The 23,317-nt window shown below is 42.2% G+C and overlaps 1 protein-coding gene across 1 annotated transcript in view; it reads right to left on the bottom strand.

Annotated features, from left to right (window-relative positions):
• LOC125466592 (solute carrier family 2, facilitated glucose transporter member 1-like) overlaps window positions 1-23,317 on the bottom strand; it is a 30,811-nt gene that overhangs the window by 4,884 nt on the left and 2,610 nt on the right. The window contains exons 2-7 of the mRNA XM_048561284.2: window positions 15,046-15,141; window positions 10,461-10,621; window positions 6,838-7,078; window positions 5,610-5,772; window positions 2,644-2,831; window positions 1,458-1,562 (exon numbers count right to left, since the gene is read on the bottom strand). Of these exons, the coding sequence (XP_048417241.1) occupies window positions 1,458-1,562; window positions 2,644-2,831; window positions 5,610-5,772; window positions 6,838-7,078; window positions 10,461-10,621; window positions 15,046-15,141 (954 nt within the window). The remainder of the gene's footprint in view (window positions 1-1,457; window positions 1,563-2,643; window positions 2,832-5,609; window positions 5,773-6,837; window positions 7,079-10,460; window positions 10,622-15,045; window positions 15,142-23,317) is intronic.

The raw sequence follows: 23,317 nt of genomic DNA on the forward strand, positions 1-23,317 counted from the left end.
CCTTACCAGAGGAAGGATTTCCTCGTAGTAGAGGGAATGCAGTGAAGGTTTATCAGATTGATTCCTGGAGACAGCAGGATTAAATGTATGAGAAGAGACAGGATCAGTTTAGACTATATTCATTGCAGTTTAGAAAAATAAGGGGGATCTCAGAAACCTATAACAGGACTAGACAGGGTATACACAGGAAGGATGTTCACAATGACCAGGGGAATGCAGAGCCAGGGAGTCACAGTCTAAGATACAGGGTGGGCCATTTAGGGCGGAGATGAGGAAAAATGTCTTCAGCCAGAGTGTGGAGAGCAGTAGCAGAATTCTCTTCCCTTTTAAAAAGGAGATAGATACAGTTCTTAGGGCTAAAGGGATCAAAGGGTATGGGGCAAAAGCAGGAACAAGGGACTGAGTTGGTTGATCAGCTATTTGAAGGGTTGAGTAGCTTACTCCTGCTCCTGGTTTCTATGTTTCCACGTTACAGGTGCAGCATGCTGTGCAAACTGGCAGAGCAGAAGGACGCACACAACCTGAATATTGAGCCAAACCTGTCCTCGGTTCTTATCAGCGTTTCTTCACCACAAGTTACAAGTGACACTTGGCTGCCTGAAGGTAGACAGTGCCTAACGTGAGTCCACAATTATCTCCAGGGAGGTGGGTAGAGTGTACCAGTTATGACCATATAGTGGTAATGCCTGCAGTAATAGCACCACCCTGATACCACATGGCATTGAGTACAGACTGAGGTGTTTCGCTGTAGGCTGACACACCCCTACACTGCTCAGCCCCAATGAGTTCCCACCCTCAGCCAGCTGCTAGTTGAGAATTCAGTTTATAAAGGGGGCTAACACCCAACTTGGGAAAGTCGTTGGGAATGTCGAAGCTTCACTGGACCTAATACGGCACTGGGTACAGCACACAGGTCACAACACTGATTTCTACACCCATTCTATTCTCCCAAAAACATCACAGAGGAAGCCAAAATCCTACCCCAGAGAATTGTATTTCCTTCACTCTGCTAAAATGAGCAACTGTAATGCATTAAACTTAAGAAGCTTGAATCTTTGCCATTGTCTGAAGAAATTTTCTTTGTCTTTACCTGGTCTGCATTTCCACTGTAGCTACAACAATGCACTGTGTGTCAGCCCTCACCTCTGGAGAGAAGTTCACACATGTAGGCCTGGGCAGTCAATGCTAATGGTAGTTACATGAAGCACAAGTGGTCCCTCCCCAGTGTCCATTCGTGTGTAAGAACCAACAGAGCTGGCCTACATCATAGTGCGGATCTCCCCAATCCTGAATGATCTCATCGGAAAGCAGTTGAAATACCAGTGACCTCTGTGGTCCAATCCCACACTGAGCTGATTGACTGTACCCCTGGAGGCTCCTGATGTATGTTTTGAGTTTAATTTTTAAGCTTGCAGCACAGTATAGGTGGGGAACTCAAATCATGACAGAATACTTACTGATACAACAGTGAAAGCTGTGTTCACCACACCGGACCCAATGGTGGCATAGACAGGCTGCTCAACACCAGCTTTCTCAAAAATACTTGTCGAGTAATAGAAAATCTGTAGAAAGAATAAAACACATTTTGAGAAAACACTGACATAAATGATGGTCCTTTTGGAATTTAGAATCTCAAAATCACATGTTTCCAGCGATTGTAAAGAAGGTCAGCCAGCTGGACATTATTGATTAGGAGCTTCCCGATTGGATCAGATTAACAGCCTCAATCAGGGAATTCTGGCTGCGAGATAAAAAGGCATAGAGTGTCAGAGATGCTGACACTAAGAGCTGGCTCTGTATAGGGCGATTCTAAAGTCAGGGACTTTCCATGTGTAAATAAAGTGTGACTTGGTGACAGAACACCAGCCTCTGTGGAGTTACATCGGAAATGAAGCAAAATCTGATCATTTGCGCAAGCTGAATAAATAATGAGAAAGCAAAGATTTAGGGAACAGAACTTCCAATTAGTGCAGGACTCAATCACAAGACAACCTTGCAGATTGTCTGTAATGGGAAAGTGAAGCTGAGGCTTTGCACCAAACCTACGTCTTATTCTCCCAGAAGAAGCTCCAAAAACAACCCAGGAATCTGGATAGGCAACTCAGTGGGCAACTGGGCTTACCAGTTATCTAGTGGACTCTTCACTGCCCAAATTGCCAAGAAAAGCTGGGGAATCTTCATAACAAACTGTAAACATTAACATATCTGGACGGTGTGCATCATTGTATAAGGTAGAGGTCAGACACCATTCAGAGTTTAAGATTACTCAACTACGTCTCAAGTGAGGGCAAGAAAGATCATTTGGGGCATCAGGAAGCTGGCTTTCTTTTGAAAAGGGGAGACTTTGAGCTGTGACATTTTTTGCGAGATTATGAAGTGATTGGTCCAAATGGGTTGTTACAGCAAAGACAAACACACACAACAAATGTGGAAATTGAGCAGAAATAGAAATTACAAACGGATTTGTAAAATAAAGGGGGCTAAAGGAATAAGTTCAAGGGATGATGAGATGGATTTTTGATGAAACAATGAGTTATGGAAAATGATGAGAGGGCAGTGATTGGGAGCTAGGTACCAGGGAAGGACAGACTGTGGCGTGAGCCATCCTTGTCCTCTGACAGTGTTTTGCTGGTAAATACTCACCGCATTGATACCAGACAACTGCTGGGACAATTGCAACACAATTGCAATGACAATGGGCTGGCGATATATTGGTGAGCGGAACAGTTCAGGAATTGTGACCTTCTTCTCTCGCATCATCTGCCGGCTCTCTTCCTTCATCTCCTGCAGGTCACTGCTCACATCTGTTGTCCCACGGAGCTTCTTCAGAACTGAAAATATTTGTGCGTTATTTTCAGGAATATTAATTCACTAACTCATTAAAATTGTAATAAGCCTGGCTTTCTGTTTATTGAATTCAAGTTGACATACTCAGAACAATACAGCTGACATGGAAATTAGCAAAGCCTGAGTCAATTTCCCAGGAATGGCAAAGTGGCAAATCCTCTCAACAGCTCCAAGGACATGTGTAAATCTTCAGTGTCTTTTCCAGGGCTATTCAACATTCTCAGCCTAAACAGGAGTCCCCACGGAGTCACTGCCATAAATCCTTCCGAGCTAAGGTCTCTACATTCTAAGGTCACTGGCATGCACATAGGTACCTTTCCTTGCAGGAACTGATGGACACCAATATGGTGCAAGAATCCCAGATAGGATTTGTCCTCCCCAGCATTTACACTCCGACAATGTGGTCCAAACTTGAAAGCAGTACAAAATGAAGGATCAGACTTGGAATTACACTGGCTCAGTATTTGCATTTCCATCAACTGACTTCAAGACTTTGGGAAGCCAACTTCACATTTTATGAGCATGCCACGAGAAAACATTTCCTGGCCGGGGTAGGGAATTGGCGCATTACCAGGTTGTTGACTTTGGGGTGTGTGTTTAAACTAAAGCTTATTCCACACATGCAGATTGATTTACCTCGTCACAGCACTTAAACAGCAAGGATGACTAACTGATTTGAGTTAATATTGCTTTCTCAGTCAGAAGCAGATTAACTATATATTCAAGACAACAAAGTGTGGAGCTGGATGAACACAGCAGGCCAAGCAGCATTTTAGGAGCACAAAAGCTGACGTTTCGGGCCTAGCCCACCTATCTTCTCCTCTATCCATCTTCGATCCACCTCCCCCTCTCTCCCTATTTATTACAAAATTCTCTCCCCATCTCTCTTTTCTGATGAAGGGTCTAGGCCCAAAACATCAGCTTTTGTGCTCCTGAGATGCTGCTTGGCCTGCTGTGTTCATCCAGCTTCATACTTTGTTATCTTGGATTCTCCAGAATCTGCAGTTCCCATTATAGTTATATATTCATCTCATTTCTGTTTATGGGATGTTATTTCAGATAAATTAGTTACTATCAATGATACAAGTGTGCAAGTTAGCACTTCATTGGTTTGTAAGTGCTTTCAGACTTGTCACAGCTGTAACATGCTTTAATAACATTATTACCTTATCTGTATTTTTCTAATAGGTACCTAGTACAAGCAAAACACAACAGAGATTAGATTCCCTACAGTGTGGAAACAGGCCCTTCGGCCCAACAAGTCCACACCGCCTCTTGAAGCATCCCACCCAGACCCATCCCCCTATAAGCCATACGTCCCAAAACATTACGGGCAATCTAGCATGGCCGGTCCACCTAGCTTGCACATCTTTGGACCGTAGGAGGAAACTGAAGCACCCAGAGGAAACCCACACAGACACAGGCAGAATGTGCAAACTCCACACAGACAGTTACCCGAGTCTGGAATCGAACCCGGGTCCCTGGTGTTGCGAGACTGCAGTGCTAAGCACTGAGCCACCGTGCCACCCCAAGAGGTGTATGCAGTGCACCACGACAAGCAATTGAGTAACCAAGACTTTTTTCGCAAAAAAAAAAAGACAGACTTGCATTTCTACAGCATGTTTCCTGACTTCAGGATGCCCCAAAGTACTTTGCAGCCATTTTGAAGAGTAGTCACACAGAGTCATGCAGCACAGAAACAGAATCTTTGGTCCAACTCATCCATGCTGACCAAATTTCCCAAACTAAACTAGTCCCATTTCTCTACATTTAGTCCCTATTCCCCGTGGACCTTTCCCAATCATGTACCTGTCCAATTGCCTTTGAAATGTTATACCTGCACTTACCACTTCCTTTTGGCGATTCCTTCCCTCCATGCACCACCCTCTGAAAAGGTTGCCCCCACCTCCTCCCCAGGTCCATCTTAAATCTTTCATCTCTCATCTTAAACTGTGTTCTCTAGTTTTGAACTCCCCTAGCCCAGGAAAAAGACCTTACTGCTGAAGTCCAGTTAACACTGCAGCATGTTTGCACAAAGCAAGCTCTCAAACTGTGATAATGAGCAGACAATCTGATTTAGTCCATCACAACTTAAACACCTACCCTAATTTTCCCTCCCTCAACTCTACATTTACTGAAATGTAGCAGCAGCGGGTACCATCTGCAAGATGCACTGCAAAAATTCACCAAAGATCCTCAGACAGCAACTTCCAAACCCACAATCGCTTCCATCTAGAAGGACAAGGGCAGCAGATACATGGGAACACCACCACCTCCAAATTCCCCTCCAAACCTCTCACCGTCCTGACTTGGAAATATATCGCTTTTTTTAAACTGTCGCTGGGTCAAAATCCTGGAATTCCCTCCCTAAGGGCATTGTGCGTCAACCTACAGATAGTTTGTAGTGTTGAGAAGTCAGCTCACCACCACCTTCTCAAGGGGCAACTAGGGATGGGTAACAAATGCTGGACAAGCCAGTGACACCCACATCCTACAAATGATTTTTTTTTTAAAAAAGGTGTGGGTCAATGCTCCCGTTAAAGTCCTCCGGCATTCTCACAGCAACCAGCCAACCTCAATCCCTGATCTGTAAACGGACGACTGTTTTCTCACCTTACTCAGTGACCCACAGACAGACAAAACTCCTCGTGCTGTAAGTTTGTAAACTGTTGGACTACTTGGATATGTAGTCTCAAACAAAAAAGGTCTCCTTACTGGCGAGAGATTAAACAATGCTGCGATGTTAACATGCAATATCTCACCGTTCTTTGCCTTGCTTTCTTCATTCTTGTTGATGAGCAGGAAGCGTGGGCTTTTTGGACAGAAAGGTAGAACAATACACTGTAAGAGTGCCGGCAGGAACAGGAACCCAAGTAGCAATGGCCAGAGGGACTCATTTCCCATGATAGAGTCCAACCCAAAAATCTATAAGTACAGGGAAAGATTGTGTCAAGTTCATTCCATCTGAAAATTCGGAGTGAAAACTGTTTCTTGAGGTTGAAAAAGTCACACAACCTCTCATATTAGAGCTGAGCTTTGTCTGCACCTTCTCTGCAGCTGTAACACTAAATTCTGAATTCTATTCATATTACCCTGATGTACTTGTGTAAACAATGATTTGTCTGAATTGTACAGTAAACAATACTTTTTACTGTATCTCAGTACGTGACAATAATAAATCAAATCAAATCTTAGAAAAATAAAATTGGGAAGGGTTGGTTATGAAGACTTTTACAAAGGTTCACAACTTCTGCAAATCTTCGTTGTTGCTCTGTCTAGATCAATAATCCAGGCAGGACATAGCTGGTATTGATAAACTCCTCCATCCCTTTGCTTCATTAATCTGCCAGGCTCTGATCACCTTCATAGTGGCATTTTTATGGCCCAATCCCAGAGGAATCCGAGAAACAGCTTGTGATGCCAAGAGGATTCTTTGGAAACAAGTGGCATTTATTTGTAAAGTGCACTTTGAATTGACAATGACAGTAATTCCCATGTGAAGATCAGTGATGTTAGCTGTGGCCAAGTCATATAGATGCTTGTGACTGATCAGTCACAAATGCCTGATCTTAAAAAAGTTGCACTGAAATATCAAAGCTGGAATCTGTGGATGATGTGAAATTGCTAATAGTGTTCAGGGACATGCAGGCTAGATGGATTAGCCAAGGGAAATGCAGGATTACAAGGATAGGGTGGGAGAAGTGGAATGCTCTTCAGAGAGTCTACGTAGACTCAATGGGCTGAACAGCTTGCTTCCACACTGTAGGAAGATGGGTCCTGACCCGAAACATCAGCTTTCCTGTTCCTCTGATGCTGCCTGGCCTGCTGTGTTCCTCCAGCTCCAAGCTGTTATCTCAGACTCCAGCATCAGCAGTTCTTACTATCTCTGTAGGGATCCTATGATACTCTGGACAGTTTGCCAAGACTATAACCGATTACAGGAAACAGGAAGCAGACACACATTGGTATTGTAAAGATTATATTGCTCACCTGTGCAATGAGAATTCCAATGACAATTCCCAGCTGATGTAGAGTACCGAGGGCTCCTCTCAAAGCCGTGGGAGAGATCTCCCCGACATACATGGGAACAAAACCTGTGGTTAAACCACAGTAAATGCCAATAATGAGCCGTCCCAGTATAAGCATTTCAAATGAGCTGGCCAGTTTAGAGAATCCCATGAGAGCGGCAGCGATGAACGCAAGGGCATTGATCATCAACATGGAATTTCGCCTGGGTCAAAAAACAAACACCATTTCTTAAAATGAATAGGAAATAGCTCTTGCAACCCACAAACTACTTAATCTTTCAATAGAACAGTTAAATGTATCAGCTGAAATTTGACAGGGCTCTGGATTATAAATAGTCATTAACTAGAAGTATATTTTGGATAATCCATGGGTGAGTTGATTCCTCTGGATATTTATATTTAAATGTAATTAAGAAGTGACAAATTCACAACTCAAATCAAATCAGATTCACAAGTGACAAACAAACAGAACCAGTAATTTTTTTGGAATGCTTTGATTTATTTTCATGCTTAATTATTAAACAGGCAACAGTAACAGACAGGAAGTACACTACTGTTGTAAAATATTCATGTTATACATTAACAAACTGGATGAAGGAACTGAAGGGGTCATTGCTAAGTTTGTAGATGGCACAAAGATAGCTGGAGAGGGGCAGGTATGTTGAGGAAGCAGGGGCTCTGCAGAAGGATTTGGACAGGCTGGGAGAGTGGGTAAAGAAGTGGCAGATGGAGTATAGTGTGGGATAGTGTGAGGTTATGCACTTTGGTAGGAAGAATAGAGGTGTAGATGAAAAAGGTTTACAAGGATTATCTTGCGAACGACCGGCTCATTACATGGGGAGTGATTGAGGACTTTGGGTCTGTAGTCAATTGGAGTTTAGAAGGATGGAGGGGGATTCTGACTGAAACTTGCAGAATACAGAGAGGCTTAGATAGAAGGATTGTGGAAAAGATGCTCCCACTAGGAGGAGAGACTAGAAACCAAGGTCACAGAGTCAGATTGAAGGGATGACCATATAGAACAGAGATGAGGAGGAATTTCTTCAGCCAGAGGATGGTAAATCTATGGAACTCATTGCCACAGAGAACTGTTCATAATTAATAAAATATTGAATAGTGAGGTAGATCAATAAAGTTGAAGATCACAGACATTCCTACTGTTTTTCCCTTCTCCTCAGCATTCCCTACTCTGGTCTTGCTTATATCTAATCATATCTCTAATTCTTCCCAAATCATTAGTTCAGTTTCTCGCTCCACAGAAATTGCCAGAATCAAAGAATTTTCAGGTTGTTCTGTTTATTTAAGGATTCAACATCTTTGGTGAAGTGATAATCAAAATTGGTAAAATAATCTGAAGAAACATCTTAATAAGGTAGTAAGTAGTTCAGTTATAATAGATAAAGGTCTATAAATGTTCATTACTGCTAGTCAGCCTGCCCTAGCTATGACAGATATGCATTTCATCAGATGTATCGCAAACACAGTCTTTGAACAGGACAAGGTGCAATGAAAGATGTAAATGTTGAAGGCTGGTACATCATGCTAAATAGCAGACAAACCCATTTCTCCCATGGGTGAGGAACTGCTTCAATTGTTGACAAAATTTTGCTGTTTCATTCTGACGATGCAACACTATTTAAGTCTCAGTTTGGACTGAATAAGTCAAAGAAGAGACTCATCCATGGTTCAAGCTGTAATCATTCAAACGAAAGCTATGTCATTCTCTACCGCTCGGTCAGGAATAGAAACGTAAAAACTAGGAAGAGGAGTGGGCCATTCAGCTCTTCCTGCCTGCTTCACCATTCAATATGTTCATAGCTGATCCTCTAATTCAGTGCCACATTCCACTCACCCTCCATATCCCTAGATGCCTTTAAAATCTGAAAGCTCATTTATCTTTTTCTTTAATATTTTGGAGAGACTTGCCGCCCTCAGCTTTCTATGGTAGAGAATTCCACAGGTTCACTATCCTTCAATGGGAAGAAGTTTTTCCTTATCTCAGTTCCTGAGACTGTGATCCTGGTTGTAGGAAACATTTTCCCTGCACCCTGCCTGCCAAGTCCTATCAGGATTTTATACGTTTCAATCAATTCCCTCACATCCTTCTAAACTCTAGTGAATACTGGTGCAAATTGACCTCTCTGGTGGAGAATAATTGACAGACAAAAGGAGTTGCCACACCAGGGTGATAAAACACAAAGTTTTGTGAAAGTGTACTTGTTAACTACAAATAATTTCCCTTAAACTGAGTCAGGCTTTCTGATTTTGCAAAGTCACTAGTCGGGCACTGAGATATTAGATAAGGAGTTGGGGAATGTCTTGAACGTATTAGAAATTGGAAATTGCATGATACTAAAGTTGGTGGAGTTATGGATAGTGAGGAAGGTTTCCAAAGGATAGAGCAGGTTATAGATTAGTTCAAAAGTTGGGCAAAGAAATGGCAGATGAAGCCTAATCCAGGCAAGTATGAGGTGATACATTTTGGGAGGTCAAATGCAGGACGAAAGTATACAGTAAGTGACAGAACCCTTAGGAGCATCATTTATATAAATGATTTCAATGTGAATATAGGAGGTATGGTTAGTAAATTTGCAGATGACACCAAAATTGGAGGGTTAGTGGGCAGTGAAGAAGGTTACCTCAGAGTACAAGGGAATCTTGATCAGATTGGCCAATGGGCTGAGGAATGGCAGATGAAGTGTAATTTAGATAAATGTGAGGTGCTGCGTTTTGGAGAGGCAAATCCAGGCAGTACTTGTACAGTTAATGGTAGGGTCCTGGGGGGGGGGGTGTTACCAAACAGAGAGTTAGAGGTGCAGGTGCATAGTTCCCTGAAAGTGGAGTCCCTGGCAGAAGGACAGTGAAGGCACCATTCGGTACACTTGCCTTCACTGGTCAGTGCACAGGGTATAGGAGCTGAGGTGTCAAGTCGAGGCTGTACAGGACATTGCTGAGGTCAGTTTTAGACTAATGCATCCAATTCTGGTCTCTCTGATATTGGAAAGATGTTGTTAAACGTGAAAAGGTTCATAAAAGATTTATGAGGATGTTGCCAGGTTTGAAGGGTCTGAGCCACAGGGAAAGGATGAATGGGCTGGGGCTGTTTTCCCCAGAACGTTGGAGGCTAAGGGGTGACAATCATGAGGGGCATGGACAGGCTGAATGACAAGGTCTTTTCCCCAGGGTGGGGCAGTCCAAAACTAGAGGGCATAAGTTTAAGGTGAAAGGGGAAGATTCAAAAGGGACCTAAGGGGCAACATTTTCATACAGTGGGCGGTGTGTGTACGGAATGCTGTGCCAGAGGAAGTGGTGGAGATGGTTACAATTGTGACATTTAAAAAGGTGTCTGGATAGGTACATGAATAGGAAAGGTTTAGAGGGATATGGGCCAAATGGGACCAGATAAGTTAAAAATATAGTTATACAGCCATAGAATCATAGGGTTGCACAGCACTGAAACAGACCCTTTGGCCCAACTCCTCCATGCTGACCGATATTCTAACTTGATCATGGTCAGCACAGAAGCACTATTCTTATGTGGTACTGTTGTATGTTGTTAAATATCAGTCGCATTGCACACATTACCTTCCAAATCGGTTGACGAACAGTCCTACTGAAAATGATCCAATCATACCACCCACTGAGAAAATAGCAACAGCCAGAGACCAAATTGTGGTGAGCATTGATGCTTCAACAGGTTCATTGTAACGTTGCGTCCAGGTATGATTAATAAACCCTTCAATAACCTGAAAGATAAATCACTAAGTTTAGAGAACATAACAGATGAAGAATAGATCAAGACCTTTTAGAAGTCCTGACACTAACAATCTCCATTAACAGCTATTGACTCTCCCAGTCAGATTGTAATCCACTCCCTAGTCTGTCCAACTGCACTGCTCTCTTTTTGGGCTCTATCCTCCTTTACTCCTTACACCCTACTCCCCACCCTGTTTTCTGCACATAAACCGACATTTTCCTAGCTACCATCGGTTGGGAGGGAGGGTCACTGAACCTGAAACATTTAACTGATTTCTCTCCACAGATGCTGCCAGACCTGCTGGGCTTTTCCAGCAACTTTGGTTTTTGTTTGATTTACAGCATCTGCAGTTCTCGGTTTTTTATTTAGATGTTTTGTCCTGAATCGCGGTATCTTTAATGGAAATGGACAACTCACTTCCAGAAGTGAGTGTAAACAATGGCGCCTTGGTCTGATTAAAAGTGGTCACACACAAATGAATGCAATGGCAAAGTTTAATTCTGGAGATAAGCTTAGATATAGTGCAAGTATATCGAGGAGTGCCAAATGTTGAAAAAAAAAGCTAAATCTAAACAATGATAATGATGGATGTTAGAGTAACATTATAACCCTTCCTTATGAACGGGGGAAGCGAGCAGGGTTAGTGGAAAAAGTAACATGTAGCAAGACAACAAAATGGATGCAGTGATAGTAGAACTGCCGATGCTGGAGAATCTGAGATAACAAGGTGTAGAGCTGGATGAACACAGCAGGCCAAGTAGCATCATAGAAGCAGAAAGGCTGATGTTTCGTCCTAGACCCTTCATCAGAAATGCAAGTTTCTGAAGAAGGGTCTAGGCCCGAAACGTCAGCCTTCCTGCTCCTCAGCTGCATGGCCTGCTGTGTTCATCCAGCACCACACCCTGTTATAACAAAATGGATGCTGCGTTTTGAACGTCATCCTCCCACTAGGTGGCACAAGTGGGCCATTTGGTGAGGATAATCCATGTCCTTCATCACCAAGCAGCTTGAATTCTTTTGTGCTTTATCTACTTGCGTTGACAGAACTGGAGTTTCCATTTCATTGAAAAAAGGTCACAGCAAGAGGATATCTTCCTGGCTGTACACTTGTTATCATCTTGGTTTGGCACTGCCCACACTCCAGCAGGACACATTGCTAATGTCTCTGGTTTCATGTCAGGCTCTGACTCAATAATCACAAAGATGTTGGCATTTAGATAGTAACACTAGTCTTCGGCTTTGGCAACTCCATTTTCTAAACTCCCTGTCATTACTGCGAGCGCTCTCTCACCCATTTTAAAAACACACCAATTCATGTTTGATGCAACATGAGGAACTCTTTGCATTAGTCACCACACCCTGAATTTGAACTCATCAGCCTGTGTCATTTTGGTTACTCTGGCACGCTAGCGCCTTTCTCTCTAGTTTCCAGGTAACTGCATGAATGGAACTGTTTTCTTTCTTTGGAAAATTCCTCATCAAATATCATGTTTACTTTGTAACAGAGCAGGCTACACAATCACTAAGACACCCTTCCTTACATACATGCGTGATTCTTAAAACCCAAGTATTTTCATACTGTAAGAAATAAAGAAAAATCAATTGCCAGTTGGAAAATAAACATTTTGGATTTTCATGTATGCCGTAAAAGTTCATTTTGTACACAGTGAATTTGTTTTTCATGATATCACCTGCCACTCAGAAACCACAAGATTTTTGTGTTTCAGAAATCATCATTGGAACCAATGATCTTTTGCCAACTGTTTAGCTAGGCTGTGTAAAATTTCTGTGGGAACTGTTTGACCATGTACTTATTCACTAATTTTAAAGAGATTAACTATTTTGTAAGGTTAAGCCTAGATATTTAAACACGAATGAGCAAGCTCGATAAGACATTGTGCTTTCATGTACAGGACAGGAACTTGAATCCTGCCCAGACTTTTTATGTGGACTGAAAGCTTGGGCAGATCCAGACAGACAATGTGTCTGTAGCTCAAAGCTGACCATAATTGCACATGATTGGTGAAAAAAAAAAATAAATTTGGAGGCTGCTGCCAGCAATTGAATGCATCTTTGTTTTCTTTGGAAAATGCAATTTCTGATCTAACAGAGGAGATCCATTCTGTAAACTGCAGTTACTGAGGTGTGAAGTCAGACAACACCAAGTTATAGTCCAACAGGTTTAGTTAAATCACAAGCTTTCAAAGCATTGCTTCTTCATCAGCTGACTTCACCTGATGAACAGTTCTAAGTCAGTGAAGGGGGCAGTTATGATCGGTGCAGTTTCTACCTGAGACCGTAACCTTGAAAGCAGACGAACAGAAACAATATGAGCCACATGCAGGAATGTTCAGGGTCCCAAAACAACCACTATTTCATAAGTGGATTGAGGAGAATATCCTTCATCCTGCCAAGTTAATGTAACAAATTCCACTATTGTTTCTTGCACATAGTTTTGTTTTATCTTTGTAACTTTGCTTTTCAGAGTCAAGATTCTAATAATAGATTCAGATCATAGAAAGACAGTTTAACAGCAGCAGTTTTAGACAAAAGATGTTGTTCTCAATTTCAATAAGTTTACTTTTCAAAACAGCAGCATTTCATTCTCTTTAAATGAGATCATATCAATTGGTGACAAAAAAAGAAACAGGCTGAAAAAAAACAGCTGGAAAACCAACTTCAAAATCCTCATATCAATAACATCTGGAAGCTTCAGTCTATGCACAGCTGAATACATTGTGTCCCATTGATTTGATCGATGAAATTCTATTTTGAGGCCCTGTCCTCCGTGTACCATGAGACCTAATTGATCCAATTGTTAACCCAGTGCTGTGCTGATAGAAAGAACACCAAGCAGAAATATTATTTCAGAAGGATAACATACCACAGTCACTTTATTCTTGCTCTGTTAACGTATTAAAGAAACAAACATTACAACTTTAAAATCAGGTTTAAATTTGCTGAGTAATAACTTATCAATCCCAAAACATTATATTTCCAAAGGTTTTAGATTGGTGCTAACAGAAATAACGAAATAGAGTACATTCTTTTTAATTGTTATAACTGGCTCAATGGGGACATTTTCACAAATTCGAGCTGTAAGCTTCCATTAAGAAGACATATTTTTCGACACTCAACAAAAAAAAGAGAAAGCTGGAGGTCACAGTGGGTCAGGCAGCATCCGTAGAGAGATGGCCAGCTAATGTTTGGAGCTGACAGGAAGATCTGAGGAAGTCTTGAAACATTACCTTGCTCTCTCTCCATGGATGCTGTCTGACCCACTGTGATGGCCAGCATTTGTGGTTTTCAGCACAGATTGCAGCATCTGCAGTAATTTGCTCCTATTCTGTACTTTTAGTCAAGCTCCTCCCAGGATTTTGGTTACCACTAACACAGCCCAGTATAAAAAGAGCTAATGTTCAGTGAGTAACTGCGCTATCACAGTGAACCATATATCCTGGTCAAATCCCTAGCCTCTGCTGAATTAGCACTGAAGTAAAACCTTTCTGCGATACTGAGGGCAGAGTGGAAAATGTTCCTGTCCTCAACAGCTGGTTACCAACTCCTACTCAGAACTGAATAAATGTAGAACATGGAACAGGATGATATGAATCCAAGACATTCACTGCGAGAGTTCATACTTTCGGAATAGCCACTTGAGCAGAGAAAGAAAAGCACGAACTGTGGTCTTGAAAGGGTTATTAGATATTTCTTCACCAAACTAAATGCTAACACAGTAATTCTGTCCAGGTACAATGTCAGAGGTCACATGACACCCAGTTACAGTCCAACAGGTTTATTTGAAATCACAAGATGAAGGAGCACTGCATCAAGGGCCGAAGGGCCTGTACTGTGCTGTAATGTTCTCTGTTCTAAAAACAAGAGAAGTGGACAATTGTTTTACCTGATAAAGGGGCAGTGCTCCAAAAGCTTTGTTTTCAGACAAAGCTGTTGGACTTGGTGTCATGTGACTTCTGACCTCGTCCACCCCAGTCCAACACCAGCACCTCCACATTACAGGTACAATCTAACATAGGTTTGTAGTCAGTAACCAATGGTAAAAATAAATACATTCCACAACTTTGTTCCATTCTAAATTAAAACTCAAGAACTATTATTCAAATTGTATCACCATGAAATTGCTGACATTTCTCTCAGTTGTTTCAGTGCAGAAGGAAGCCTTCAGCCTCCTGTGACTGTGCTGGCTCTGAGTGAGTGCAGTGCTTCATGACATTCTTCCCAACTACCCCACACAGTTATGTCTATACAAATAATCATTTAATATGCTGATTGAAATCAATAATTACCATAAGGTATACCAAGTAATCAATCAATCTCGTCCACAAAGTGTGGAATTATTTTATAAAACAGATCAAGTCTTTGGAAATATTGGAACAGTTCATGGCATCCTACCTTTTGGGGAGCATTGATGACACCAGTGTTGTAACCAAACTGGACTGACCCAAGCACTGCAGTGCTCACTGCTAGGATTAACCTTCCGGTAACTTTCTGGGGGAAAAAAAACAATGAGGTAAGATCACATTCTGTACTTTGCATACTAAGAGAGAAAAAGAAGAGATACACACATTGAAAAAGTTGGGAACAGGCTGCATTTCAGGGTAAACCTTTTCCTGGAGACTCGACTGTACCATTTCATTAAATGCAGATGTTTGGTTAGTGAACACTCTTTTGTTCCTTCTTTCCATTCTTTATTTCTATTCTGGTACAGTTTTCCTTGCATTTGAGTAAGATTCAAACTGTAATTGTAAGTAACTTTACATTTTATAACAATGTTTCCCATTACCATCTATAACATGGCTATCGTGAAACAGGAAAGCCTCAGTTCTCCAGTCAACTAAGTTCACTTCCACCTTCCAGAGTCTACAATCCTGCTGTATTTTTGTCCATTCACAGGTGGTGGGCAGCATTAGCTAGATCAACATTTATTGTCCATCCCTAATTGCCCAGAGGGCAGTTAAGAGTCAACCACATTGCTGTGGGCCTGAAGTCACATGTAGGCTACACCAGGTAGAGATCGCTATTTCCTTCCCTGAAGAGATTTTCCAGACAATAGTTTTATAATCATCATTAGATAGTGAATAGGAGGCCAAGCAGCATCTCAGGAGCACAAAAGCTGATGTTTCGGGCCTAGACCCTTCATCAGATGAAGGGTCTAGGCCCGAAACGTCAGCTTTTGTGCTCCTGAGATGCTGCTTGGCCTGCTGTGTTCATCCAGCCTCACATTTTATTATCTTGGAATCTCCAGCATCTGCAGTTCCCATTATCTCTCATTAGATAGTGAATGCCAGGTTTTTATTGAGGTCAAATTCCTCCACTAACAGCCACTTGAACACAGATCCTCAGAGCAGTATGCAGGACTCAGCTTCCCACAAAGTCGATTTGCATATTTCACTTTGCTTCATTAGCAGAACAATTACTTATCTGTTAGCATTAATCATTAGCTTCCCAGACCCCAGTCACACTGTTTAATCCCTTTCCTGCAATTCAGCAGAAAGCCATGGAATGAGGACAGTAGGCACTGTTTGCACTTGACAAAAATCAGAGACCCTTACTTTCAGCATTTACATTAATCAGCTTTTTTTAAAAAAACTTCCTGAGTAACACAAAGTCCTGAATTGATTGAAAAACACAAGATTAAACTCACTCAGTTGGACAATTAATTAAGACTAACCCTCCCCTTGCCTAAAAATGTCAAATGAGCGGAACCAAAAATGTAAAGCTTTTCCTGTTAAGTAAAGCAATCGGCTTATTTTAAATTCTGAAACTCAATGAACAATTAAATACAGGGCCATAGCTGCAATTATGAATTTTGGATCTGACTTAGGAGTCCCCTAGTTTGTGCAAAAACCAAAACTTTTCAGTAGTTTCAGAGCAAACGTTAAAACTTGGAAACTGAAAAGTGAAAATGAAGGGAGAGATAATGGGAACTGCAGATGCTGGAGAATCCAAAATAACAAGGCGTACAACTGGATGAACACAGCAGGCCAAGCAGCATCATGAAACGTCAGCTTTCCTGCTCCTCTGATGCTGCTTGGCCTGCTGAGTTGATCCAGCTCTACACCTTGTTATCTATTTTTCAAATCATGATCTTTCATCAGACCTGGAAGCTTTTCAAAGTGAAGAGCTTTTAAGCAAATATAATGCTTTGGGATGAACAATAGGTGAGAGGCTGGTGAGTGGGGGGGGGGGGGGCGGTGGTGTGTGGGGACATTTGATAAGGTTCCCCATGGTAGGCTCATTCAGAAGGTCAGGAGGAATGGGATACAGGGGAACTTAGCTGCTTGGATACAAAATTGGCTGGCCAACAGAAGACAGCGAGTGGCAGTAGAAGGAAAATATTCTGCCTGGAAGTCAGTGGTGAGTGGGGTTCCACAGGGCTCTGTCCTTGGGCCTCTACTGTTTGTAATTTTTATTAATGACTTGGATGAGGGGATTGAAGGATGGGTCAGCAAGTTTGCAGACGACACAAAGGTCGGAGGTGTCGTTGACAGTACAGAGGGCTGTTGTAGGCTGCAGCGGGACATTGACAGGATGCAGAGATGGGCTGACAGGTGGCAGATGGAGTTCAACCTGGATAAATGCGAGGTGGTGCACTTTGGAAGGTCGAATTTGAAAGCTGAGTACAGGATTAAGGATAGGATTCTTGGCAGTGTGGAGGAACAGAGGGATCTTGGTGTGCAGATACATAGATCCCTTAAAATGGCCACCCAAGTGGACAGGGTTGTTAAGAAAGCATATGGTGTTTTGGCTTTCATTAACAGGGGGATTGAGTTTAAGAGTCGTGAGATCTTGTTGCAGCTCTATAAAACTTTGGTTAGACCGCACTTGGAATACTGCGTCCAGTTCTGGTCGCCCTATTATAGGAAAGATGTGGATGCTTTGGAGAGGGTTCAAGGAGGTTTACCAGGATGCTGCCTGGACTGGAGGGCTTATCTTATGAAGAGAGGTTGACTGAGCTCGGTCTCTTTTCACTGGAGAAAAGGAGGAGGAGAGGGGACCTAATTGAGGTATACAAGATAATGAGAGGCATAGATAGAGTTGATAGCCAGAGACTATTTCCCAGGGCAGAAATGGCTAGCACGAGGGGTCATAGTTTTAAGCTGGTTGGAGGAAAGTATAGAGGGGATGTCAGGGGCGGGTTCTTTACACAGAATTGAGAGAGCATGGAATGCGTTGCCAGCAGCAGTTGTGGAAGCAAGGTCATTGGGGTCATTTAAGAGACTGCTGGACATGCATATGGTCACAGAAATTTGAGGGTGCAGACATGAGGATCAATGGTCGGCACAACATTGTGGGCTGAAGGGCCTGTTCTGTGCTGTACTGTTCTATGTTCTAAGTAGTGAATAAATAACAAGGTGATGATGCTGCTGCACAAAAAGAAGTAAAAATGAGAGAGATACAGAGACAAAAAAGATGGGTATAGAAGAGGGGAAGACGGTTACAACAAAGGGTAGGAAAACCTGGCAAACAGGAGGCTTTTTTTAGGCTAGACTTTGAGAGAAGGAAAAACTAGTGTCTGAGGGGCACACACTATCCCAGATAAGGTGTGGAGCTGGATGAACACAGCAGGCATGAACACATGCTGATGGGTGTAGGCCCGAAACGTCAGCTTTCCTGCTCCTCTGATGCTGCTGGGCCTGCTGTGTTCATTCTACACCTTGTTATCTCAGATTCTCCAGCATCTGCAGTTCCTACTATCTCTAACACACAGAGAATGTGTGTTTAAATGAGTGAAATTTGATTTCAGTTCATTAATTTTGGAATTTTAAAAACTACTCAAGAACGGTGAGAGTGTAAACTACCATATACAGTCATTAAAACAAAAAACAAACCCATCTGGTTCAAATCAGTCACCCCTACCTGCTGTGATCTACATGTGGCTCCTGACCCATCTGAAAAGGCCTAGTGAGCCATTCTGCCCAAGGATAGACAACAAATGCTGGCCTTAAACATTGAAAAAAATAAAAATCTGTGTGCTACAGAACCAGGTTTTGAGAATATAACTTCACAAAAATACTTCAAAATTCTCACAACTAATGTCCAAATGTGTCCAACAATCTCACTATCACCGTGACCCCACACCCTAGCTACACATCACTGAGTACCCTCTATTTCCCCATCCATAACAAACTCAAAAACTGCAGTAAGGAGTCCAATAAAGTACATCCCATTTGATAAACAAAAAAATACAAAAATATAAAAGCTAAGATTTCAATTCCTAGCAACCACCATGCAGCTGAGGCTCCAATGCAGATAAAAAGCATTTTTTTAAATGACATAGTGAACAGTGGCTCTGATCTTGCCAACACACAGGAGCCAGTCAGTCAATGTGATACTCCTGGTTGGTGACAAGTAGAAACACTGAATGAGGAGGGACAAGAATAGAGGCAGGTCCCATTTGTTGCGGTGGGTATGAAGTTAGCCCTTTTAAGGTGTGTGGAGTGGGAGGCATAAATTTCAGTCTTGAAAGAGAGAGATAGGATTTCAGGTTTGGGACTTAGGCTTTGCTCACGGAAAGAAGAGAAAACCTACCTACTGACAACATTGTGGAAAACAAAAGGTGACTCAAGGGGAAAGAGCTCCACCTAGTATTTAGGGAGCAATGGCTTGGCCTCAAATTCTGGAATTCCAACACAAAGCATATACCTCTCTCCTTTTTCAAATGCTCCTTGCCTCTGACTGGGCAATTAGTCACTGGTCCTTATATCTCTTCATGTGGCTCAGTGACAAATGTTGACTGAAACCATTCCTGTGGAACACCTAATCGAAAGGCACTATACAAAATGTAGGTTACTGACATTGTGGGGGAAGAATCTCTTAGCTGTGCTGGAACGGGTAGGAGGCCGAGTGTTAGCAGTTTAAAAATAGATCCAAAGATTTTTTATAATTTTAGTTTGATAGCCCAACCTGGAATTGAACACTACTCCTATCAGGAGGTACTAGGTGACCAACATCTTGATCGAGAGCAAGAGCGAGAAACATAAGAGATTCAGGTTTCCCTGTTTAAACCTAAGGTCATTGAGGACATGTGGTTCAAAGAGGTCTCTCTTCAGTTTAAAGTCATAATTCAAAAGGATTCAGAATGCCTTGAACTACAGTTGACCAAAAGAATGTTGACATTGCGGACGAACATTTTTTCCTTGGTCAAAATATCCAAGCCAATTTGCAAAGTATTTTGATGAGCAGTTGAAACCTCACAGCATTCAGGGCTACCAGCCAAGTGCTGGAAATTTCTTTATATTCATTCACAGAATGAGGGTATCACTGGTTAGGCCACTATTTATTACCCATTCCTAATTGCACAGAGGGCAGTTAGGAGTCAACCACATTGCTGTGGGTCTGGAGTCACATGCAGGCCAGACCAAGTAAAGATGGCAGTTTCCTTCCCTAAAGGGCATTCGTGAACCAGATGGGGTTTTTCCAGCAATTGACGTTGTTTTACAGGTCATCAGTAGATTCTTAATTCCAGATTTTCATTGAATTCAAATTCCACCATTTGCACAATCTGAACCCTGGGTCTCCAGAACATAGCATGGGGTGGCATGATAGCTCAGTGATCAGCACTGCTGCATCACAGTGCCAGGGACCCAGGTTCAATTCCAGCCTCGGGTGACTGTCTGTTTGGAGTCTGCACATTCTCCCCATTTCTGCTGGGTGCTCTGGCAAACCCCCACAGTCTAAAAGATGTACAGGGTAGGCGGTTTGGCTAAGGTGTCCAAGGATGTGTAGGTTAGGTGGATTAGTGGTGGGGAATTGCAGGGATGGGATAAGATTGGGGTCGGGGCGGGGGGGGGGGGGGGTGGAAAAGGAGAAAGTCTCTTCAAAGAGTTGGTGTGGACTTGTTGGGCCAAATGGCCCATTTCCACACTGGAGGGATTCTATGGAAAAATTAACACATTCTCTGGGTGAACAGTCCAGTGATAATACCACAAGTTTATCGTTTCCTAGACATAGTCTTACATTGTGCAGCAAAAATGCTGTGCTTTAATTTTCCAAATCTACATTTCTGTAAGATTCCCATACTAATGGATAGGTCTACTCTTGCCTCCAGTTGCTGACAACAGAAACTTTGGAATCCCACAACTACAACATCCGACAACTCAGCTATTCCTCCAAATCTAATTCCTTCATCAAGCTTTGGTCATCAGATCAAATATATACTTATGTAGTATATTTAGCTTATAACACTCTCCTGAGATATCTCGGAAGGTTTTGTTATATCAAAAGGGTAATTAGAGTTATTGTACATGTAAAGCCTGTGGTTACGGGCAGCCAGTGCTGATTATCTCAAGGGCACAACCAGTCAGGGCCATGAATGAAATCTCAGAAGGGGCTCCCCCCCTAACAGCACCATGTGTGCACCTCTACACCCCATTGAAGAAGGCAGCTCACCATCACCTTCTCAATGTCAGCAGCTACAGACAGGAAATTAATGCAATCAGCATCACCCACATATCACAAGCACACAATGTGAGCTCTTTTCATGTTTTCAGTTAACCTTGAATTGTAAAGCCAGGTTTCCTCACTTTCACCAACGAAATTGCGTGACTGTTGCCTTAATTATGGGCAGGAGTGGGAAGAAAAATAAATAGGCCAGCAGCAGACAAAAAATTTCAGGAGTCTATATTTGTCTACTGCCTCTCCTGGACTGTTTTCATAACGTAAATAATGCCTTATTGTTCTTTCTATTTCCATAGGTTTTCTGAAACAGTCAGAATCCCAGATACACGGCATGGAGCTTAAATTCTGCGAATTGAGAGTTGGAGCCCGTCACTGGAGAGACTCACTTTCTACTGAGTTTTAGGGGCTTCTATACCCAACTATGGAGAATACATTCAGCAAAATAAATTCCAAGCTCCGGAAGAAGGAATGAGGACTTGTGAAAAAAAATCAAAACAACTTCTGAGAAGTTGAGAGGGAAGAGGTAAGTTTTTTTAAACTTGACCTTTCTGGCAGAACCTGGGCTCATGGACACATAATAACCTGGGGCACTCAACCAGGGGCTTTGCTGTCTCTAATTTTAACCAGTGTTTTTAAACAAACCAAAGCTGATGGGTGCAAAATTCATATAATTTCGATCAAAGTTGGGTGCAACATTAGATCCTAATTTTAACTTCAGCCCCAGTGAGGATACTTGCCTGTCTCTGACACCAGGCAACAGCAAATCTGGAGGCATCGGTGAAACTAACAAGGTGGGTAAGACATGCCCAGGGTCCAGGAGGAGTTCGTGTGGACACTGATTTACCTACTGTCTCACAATCCCTATTACTGACATAAAACTGCCACCCCTGTGGGAACTCTCTTCTTATATTGCCAGTACACACTTGCACCATTCACCAAATACACTGAATTCCACAGTTACTCCAACATCATTTGCATGTTAATAAGACTGAGCAACTTCATTACTAAAACTAGGAATTTCCTACTGGAAACCCTCTGGCAATTAAAGATCTCTCTTGCGCAGTGCTTTATTGCTGCATCACTATACCCAGTAGACTTATTTAATACTGCATGAAGTAACAGTTCCAAATAAAGTTCTCAAACATCACTTAATCTCAGGCTCCTGATTTATCTTATCCTTTTAACCTTGGCAGTGTCCTGCATGTGAGCGAGTCAAGTGATTTTCCTGCAGCAGGCAGTCTGATATTGCTCAGTGTCACTCAGGTCTGTAGCACTTTAAAAATCACAAGACATGTTACATAAACAGCAAACTGCTTCATAGTTCTAATTGTGGAAATCACTGGGTCTTTTTTAGAGACTTCCCAGGGTAGTAGCTTGGTATGACATGTCTCCCATGTGATCATTTTTCTGATGATCCAAACACTTTTGTGACGCAGTAGAAGAAAATATTTGGATATATTTAACACATTTCACTAATTTAGGATGACCCAGGCTGCTTCCCAGCCAAATTACTATACTATTGCTATATAGGAAACACACAAGCCAAATTGTGCACAGTTTGATCCCAGATAGCAGCAATACAATGAGCAGATCATCTGATGTTGTTTTAAAGGTAAACATTGGCTCAGCCATGGGTGGGGGGTCCACTGATTTTCCTTGAAACACATTGTCCAGCAATCTTTTACACCATCTTCAGTTCAGAGAGGTCCTTAGTTTAAACACGTCATCTGAAAGATGGCATTTCTGCCACTGTAACACTCCCCCAGTGCTGCACTACAGGTTCAGACTGGAAAATAGTTTCAAGTCTCTGTCATAGAACATGAACTTGCAATCTTCTACCTCCAAGGTGAGAGTGCTATCCAATGAATCACAGAGTGTGAACAAGAGCAGACTAGCAAGGATCAACCTACAGCTCAAATGCCTGTTGTCTCACACTCCACACCCATCACTTCTAATGTATGTACAGCCTGGAAAAACACACACACAGTCACCATCTTCTAGTTCCATGCAATTGTGTGAAGATTGCATTTCATAAAATCAGGGCATGCAACAAGTATCAGAAACAGTAGTGTGTATATGGGGAAGTCTGTATAAAGTCTCTGATGAAGGGTCTAGGTCCGAAACGTCAGCTTTTGTGCTCCTGAGATGCTGCTTGGCCTGCTGTGTTCATCCAGCTTCACACTTTGTTATATTGTATAAAGTCTCTATCTCTCATTATCAGCTTACAAATGCCACCCTGAAAACTGGCGGGGCACTTATTTCA

This window comes from Stegostoma tigrinum, chromosome 28 (genome assembly GCF_030684315.1).
Source record: "Stegostoma tigrinum isolate sSteTig4 chromosome 28, sSteTig4.hap1, whole genome shotgun sequence".
Lineage (NCBI taxonomy): Eukaryota > Metazoa > Chordata > Chondrichthyes > Orectolobiformes > Stegostomatidae > Stegostoma > Stegostoma tigrinum.